We start from the raw sequence: 7488 nt of genomic DNA, 5'->3' as shown, positions 1-7488 counted from the left end.
TCGCTACGAGCCAACCTCTTGGCTAATTTTTTTCCAGGTCCGCAGTACTGATACCTTGGTACGTGCAATTCAACTGGGAGATGATTGATGATTTTATTCAACAAACCACCACCGCGTTTTTTCCGTGTGCACGTCCTCATATTCTGGCAACATTTAACGTGACTTCTATAAAAAGGGGGAATTTATATACCGTCATTTTAGTTCTCGTTGTCATGCTCGCCAAGCATCATGAGATTTCAAGATCAGCCCGATAAACTAACTATTGCGAATTTCGATAAAATGGTTCGACGCGAAAATGGGAAGATAGAAATACGACATGGAAAATTGCTACCAAATACCGTGAAAGCAATCTTTTGCGGGCCATCAAATTGTGGTAAAACTGACGCTCTTCTCTCACTTATCACGCACGGCAATGGATTCCGATTCGAAAATGTCTACGTCTAATCGAAATCTCTTATCCAGCCAGAGTATCAATTTTTGCAAAAGTTACTAGAACCCGTGCATGGTGTGGGTTATTTTTCGTTTCGTGAGAACGACGAGGTTGTAAGACCGGAAGATGCTCGCCCCAACTCTGTTATGATTTTCGACGATGTGGCCTGTGAAAAGCAAGATAATATCAGAGCATACTCCAGCATGGGCAGGCATCGCGATATCGATAGCTTTCATCTGAGTCAAACGTATGCGCCCATTCCAAAACACCTAGTGCGTGACAATGCAAACTTATTGGTGCTATTTCGGCAGGATGATATGAATCTGAAACATATCTACAACGTTCGTGTGAACACAGACATGACGTATCAGCAATTTAAAGACTTGTGCTCGGCATGCTGGAATGATGACAATTACAGTTCCACCGTAATTGACAAGGACGGCGAAATCAACGGGGGGCGCTATAGGAAGGGGTTTGACTGCTTTATAAGCATTGACCAACATAAATTTGGACAGTTACGTTGCAACAATCGGGTCAGCAACATGGAGAGTGCCAAGATTCGTAAGCATAGCGATACATTGAGTGAAATATCGAAAGCATTCGATGTCATACGGCGGAAGCATAAGATGCTCAAGTTGGACAAGGACACAACTGAACAGGTTATGGGCTAGGTATTCAAGCCTTTAATAACGCCGTTGCAAGGATTCTTCAAAGCTGCAGCAGCAGCAGCAGCAGCAGCATATTAAACAATCAATCAAAACGGAACTACCGGATGTTACAATGAAAAAAGAAGAAGAAGAAAAAGATGACGAGAGTACCGGAGATAATGATGATGATGATGAGGATGAGGATATGGATGATGGGAATTTCATGGATGCAAATGATAAAACACTGAAGTTTGGTGAAATTTCTTTGTTCAGCACAAGCAAAAAGAGAGATTTGGAAACCACATACGGTGTTCGAAAGTTGACAAACGGTATAATGATTGGTGATACGCCGATTAATTTCATTGATAATCTGGTCAATGAAAAAAATCTGGAGATCAAAGATATGAGAGAACACCAGAATTACTTGAATTATTGTTTAAAAAATCGCCTGATGCATCGGTTGTCAATAACGCGGACAAGAATAATTACATAGAAATTGTAGCAACGACAAATGCGCATCGAAAACGTTACCAAGCCGATGGAAGCCTTCGAGATGATTTAAAAAGCGCAAAGTATAGAAATTTCATTGCATAACACGTCGGCTCGCCGAAAAAATCGGGTAAAGGCTTACCCGACTATCAGATTGCGCGAAAGGATGTCCAAGATGTTGATTACGTCTACTGGGATGATCCGAATGAAATTGTAGATCGTCTCCGGCTGCTTATGGCGTCACAGGCTGCAGGCAATACCAGCCATTCCAACGAAATAGTCTCCATTATTGAGGAGTTGCGCGAGGCTGGAATCGTTTATTAGCGGCGGATGAACATAGAATCATCATTTGTTCAGTGACCGTCCAGTGATGAGTATAGACATATTTGGACGACACTCGGAGCGTGGTGGGGGTGAAAAATTTATTCGAGGGCCTCCGGGTGTTGGATTCAAAATCATCAACGACAATCGGTACGATTTGGATGGTAAACGATTGTGTAACATTGCTGATCCGCAGCACTCCACCGATGCTGTTTCCTCAAAAGTTCTCAATACTGCTTTACAGTCTATGTCTGTCGATATTGTGGATACTTTTCAATCAAATTTTGAGAGTTTCCCGCATAATCACAACGAGGAGTTGAAACAGCTACGCATAAACAACAAAATCGTAGAAAACATGTTGTTCGCTGTTTGTTGTTAGCTATTCGACCGAGCCGCGTGGAAGGAGTAGGTCGCTGTGGTTTCAAAGATGAGTTATTTGTTCATGTTGTATGTACACCTTATTTATTCATAATTCTATTTACACATGTACAAAGAAGTTAGTATTTTGGTTGCCACGCTAGTAAAGGAATCGCCTGGGTTATGTTGCACCGCGGTGGAGGCTTCAGCGATGAGGTTTGGTGACGAATCGGTGTGGTCCTCGGTGGCGGTGTGTAGCGGCTCTCTGGAGAGCTAGGCGGCGTGGGAGGACGGCGATTCTCCGGTTCGGTCGCTTGTTGTGGAGATTCCCACTCGCTGTCAGACGGTTCTGTTTGTGTGGCCGTTGACACATAGGTGGGTGGAGTCTCTGCAAGCAGAGAAACCGCTGCTGGGATGCGACGGTAGTAGCTCGGAGACGTTACTCTAGCCCGTCTGACGTCCCACAGCGAAAGCAGGATTGCAGGTGGCCTAGTCAAAGGCTTTGAAGGGAGGTCCACAGGTCGAAACACCCAAGAAGCCGGTGGGTTGAGGAAACTTGCCCTTTTTGTTGGGCTGGCTGTTGCCAGTTGGAAAGAGTCCATCGCGCAGTTGTCCAAAAGTCTGCGTGATGGTCCGTGACTGTAGCGTAGCGTAGCGTGGCGCAGCGTGGCGCAGCGTGGCGCAGCGTGGCGCAGCGTGGCGCAGCGTGGCGCAGCGTGGCGCAGCGTGGCGCAGCGTGGCGCAGCGTGGCGCAGCGTGGCGCAGCGTGGCGCAGCGTGGCGCAGCGTGGCGCAGCGTGGCGCAGCGTGGCGCAGCGTGGCGCAGCGTGGCGCAGCGTGGCGCAGCGTGGCGCAGCGTGGCGCAGCGTGGCGCAGCGTGGCGCAGCGTGGCGCAGCGTGGCGCAGCGTGGCATAGCGTGGTGTAGCGTCGCGTAGCGTAGCAGTGCAGGTCGTATTGCGGGTCAATCCGGTGAGACCGAAGTTGTCCTGCCGATCGATGAGATCAGTGGTCTCTTGTCGCATCCTCGGTTGGTCTTCAGCAGCGGGAGACCACGTTGGCTGATTGCGGAACGCGCTCGGCTGCGTGGGTGGCGTGAGCGACGCGCGTGATGTAACACTTTCTTCTGTGGCGCGCGACTAGAAAGCGTGAAACGCTTGTTGCGGTGCGTGAGTTGTAAGGCGCGCGACCGACTAGTTGACTTCACAAGGTTGTTGTGAACACGCGTTGTGTCGCATCAAACATATTGGGGATCAACCAACACCAGTGCTGGAACAAGCCCGCGGGGAATTAGTATCGATTGAGGAACTAGAGTGGTTGAGCGCCAATTCGAAAAATTGAAAGGTGAAGAGTGGGAAACAATGAAGGCTGTAATAGCTGCTGAACTTCACAGACAGGCTCGACGCAACTATCCGCGCCGATTCGTAGATGTGCGCGGACTGGATGAGACCTGGCAAGCTGATCTCGTCGATATGACCGCCTACAGCTCGGACAACAAGGGATACAAATACCTACTAACAATCATTGATATATTTTCCAAGTACGCTTGGGCGGTGCCGATAAAGTCCAAGAGTGGGAAAGATGTTACTGCTGCCATAGAATCTGTACTGACCTAGAGCCGTATACCTACACGTTGATCGAGGCAAAGAATTTCACAACATCGAATTCAAAGCCCTCGTGAAGCATCACAATATCAACATATATTCGACATTTAGCAACTTAAAGGCGTCGATATGCGAACGTTTTAATCGAACATTGAAATATAAAATGTGGAAGCGGTTTACTCTCCAAGGATCGTAAGAGTGGATTAATATTTTGGCTGATTTAATGGAGTCCTACAACAACACCAGACATCGCACGATTCGAATGAAACCGGTGGATGTTTGCACGGAGAATGAAAAACAGCTGTATCGTAGCGTGTACAAGCCTCGGCAAATCAAACGAAGTGATCGGGCGCGGAAATTCAGTGTGGGCGATGGAATTCGAATCAGCAAGTACAAGAATGTATTCGAAAAAGGCTATACACCCAATTGGACGACAGAAATATTCACCGTGAGTGATGTGAAAAATACCAATTCACCGACGTACAAACTTACCGATTATAAAGATCATCCCATCGAGGGGGGCTTCTACGAGGAAGAGCTCGGCAAAGTAGAATGCCCCGACGGCTATCTTGTGGAGAAAGTATTACGCAAACGGGAGAATCAGGTCTATGTGAAGTGGTTGGGTTTTGATAGTTCGCACAATAGCTGGATAAATAAAACAGACATGTAACATAATTTGTATGTATTTTCCGAATTACGATAAAAGATTTGAATATGCAAATATTTCCACACTTATCTCCTTTGAATGCACATGTGCCATACTCGATACTATAAAAATAATAATAATGATAATATAAATAATAATGATAATCATCTGCAATTTTTCCATACGATTATTGCACATTTTATTTTTTGGAAAACTTTTTTTCATTTTCGGAAAACTGATTCTCATTCTCTGAAAACTTTTTTCACGTGTTAATCAAGTGGGAACAAAGTTTTCGAAAAATTTTTTTCTCAGTTTCGGAAAACTTTTTTTCGTTTTCAGAAAACTTGTTTTCATTTTCCGAAAACTTTTTTTCGTTCTCTGAAAACTTTTCTCGAGGTAAACAAATAAAAATGAATAATTTCCTAATATATTGATAATAAATAAATGAATAAATAAATAAATGTTGAGTATATGAATTCACATTTTCAAATCCAGTCAATATCGTTTCCGCATGATGGCGGATCGCCCGAGGCGTCAAACGTGAATATTCACAATAATTCTACGTCTACAGTTTTATCCTATAGCTATTGGGGGGCTGGGACAAACCTCACTTTTTCCCCATCCCCGCTCATCGTAGTAAATGTGTACAGCTTTGCTCGCAGTCCCACAAACTCTGTCATAATTTTACCATTATTTTCATCCTTCATATTAGCCCTAGTTGTTTTTTGTTTTTAAGGGGAATACCATTCACATTGTATCTACATCACGTTTGATGATATCGTAGATATGAGGCACATTGAATTTATAAATAAGGCTGTCTGTGTCGGTATACATCAATTTAGCTTGTTTATTCGAAAAGTTGGTTTTAATGTAATTATAGTGGAAATCGTAGAGGAAGATTTTTGACAGTTCTAGAATTGATGCGCCGACGTGAATAGGTTTGCCGAAGTGAACTTTGACACGATTCATTTCAATGATAACCATATCAGTGTCAAATACGGTGCAGCTGTGAAAGTTTGCTCTGGCAATAAGCGTCCTCGCAGCACCTCTGCCCTCCCATTTTGTGACCAATTTGACACCTTTATGATTTCGCACATTCTCCATAGTTTTGCCGAACACCGCGTTATTCATGAGTTTGTAAAAGTTTTTCTCAAATTCAATCCTAGACCGTTTGCGCATGTACGTGTTGAGCGTAATGTTAGGCTCGAGCCATGGAGATTGTGCAAACTTCAAAACTCTGTGCACTTTCGTTACTTTCAATCCTAAACTCAAACACTGTTTCAAATTTCTATAGTGCAATATATTCTTTGTTTTGGGGTGGAGGGTGGTCGCGAGTTTGGCGTTTTTACTACCTGAAGGAGTAAAATGCTCGGGACAAAGAGGCAAGTCTTTGTAATCCTCGTGGAGTTCTACAGGATAGTCCAAATCTACCTCCAGAAAGTAACCGATCGGCGAATCGTCCGGATGGTTTGTTATATCGATGTGTTGATACTCCCACTCGAACGAGCCGATTGATAAATGCACGCTCAAAGCTGCTCCGTACAGGTTATTCACGTCAAAATAAGTGAGATACGAATCCGCTTTGTTTGGATCAAAATCTGTTCCTATGAATTTATTATAGGCCCAAACATGTCGATTAGAACATTGCGCTACGCCGCCTTGAATGGTTCTTTCAATGAATAAAATTATTTCAGGGTTGTCTAAAGGTTTCAAATTCACATTGGTATGCTTGAGCATCGCGTCAAAAGCAAGTACCGGTGCAATGTAGTAGTTCAACGGATCTAAATTATATGTTTTAAAGCAGCTAGCGCGGCAATTTTCGAAAATATCGGCGAGCAAAAGAACATCGGTCTTTAAATATGAATCTGAATAGTCGCCCAATGACTCTAAATGAAATTCCCCCCCAAACATTTTTAGCGTGCTCGTAATCGGTATCTGTAATATTTGCATCGCAGAGGTGCGAATAGAAATGCTCCTTTGCAGGTAATCGCGGTTCATCGAGTTTCCCCCAACAGTCGACGTATTCACAGAGAAAAATGCCTTTGCGGGTCATCAAACTGAACTGAGTCGGATTATTCAAAAATTTACGTGTTTTGGGCTTGTCTGCATCATTTAAATAATTGGAAAGTTTATCGATGCTGCTAGCCATAAATCGAAACGAATCGATGAATCTCAAGTGCATCATCGTCCTATCAACGCGTTTCGTGAAGGATACATATTTTTCCGTATTTATGGGTAGCAGGGTAATTTCACCGGGAAAAGTTGATCCGAGGGATTTTATTAAAAAGTGAGAATCGTAACCGGACAAATTGTGGAAAACTATTGGAATTGTGTGCGTCTCTCTAAAATTCAAATTACACCGATTATGAGCAGGATCACAATATTTACCCGTGAAGTGACAGTCGTCGTGACATTTTTTCTCCTCAGGGGTAAACGGCTTCTCGCAAATGTAGTAATTCTTTGCGCGCATGTGACGATCGTGTTACACTTGGGTAAGAGACTCCATCGGAATTATGTTTTTGACGCGTGACTCTACTTTAATTTATAAATCTTTAAGCTGCTGCATGAACCAATCTATGCAATCAACGCCACGTTTACTGTCGAACTCCGATAAAGTCTCATCGTACGCGCAATGCACATAGTACGCTACACTGTGCGGGATATGCTTTTGAAATTCACGTGTTTTACGGGTTGAAACGTGATTTTGGAATTCGTCAATCGGTATAGACTCTAATATGCATTCGAGATCGGCGTAAACGACAAACGGGACAGTACCCTTGTTCTGAAAATTTGAAAATACTAAATCTTGAGACTCGGGAAATTCCATGCATACTTTATTTAGCATAATACAATCTTGCCGATGATTGTCGTAGGCATGTTTCACGGTAAAGTGAGACAAACATCTGTCGCATAAAACAGTCGACCATTATGATCAGACAATTGATTGCTCACCAATTGTGAAAGATCTTTAATCCAAGCAAAGTGGAATCTTGGTGT

At 43.7% G+C, this 7488-nt stretch overlaps 1 protein-coding gene across 1 annotated transcript; it reads right to left on the bottom strand.

Moving 5' to 3' along the window:
• Positions 1-2384: 2384 nt before the first annotated feature.
• Positions 2385-2846, bottom strand: LOC124297730 (extensin-like). Its single transcript, XM_046749041.1, has one exon. It carries the CDS (start codon positions 2844-2846, stop codon positions 2385-2387), a length of 462 nt encoding a protein of 153 aa, XP_046604997.1.
• Between the last annotated feature and the right edge of the window lie 4642 nt (positions 2847-7488).

This window comes from Neodiprion virginianus, chromosome 2 (genome assembly GCF_021901495.1).
Source record: "Neodiprion virginianus isolate iyNeoVirg1 chromosome 2, iyNeoVirg1.1, whole genome shotgun sequence".
Classification (NCBI taxonomy): Eukaryota; Metazoa; Arthropoda; class Insecta; order Hymenoptera; family Diprionidae; genus Neodiprion; species Neodiprion virginianus.
This window is presented reverse-complemented; position numbering and strand designations above follow the sequence as displayed.

Excerpts from the sequence above, each read along its gene's own strand:
- LOC124297730 (XM_046749041.1), bottom strand. The coding sequence starts at position 2,846 with ATGGACTCTTTCCAACTGGCAACAGCCAGCCCAACAAAAAGGGCAAGT.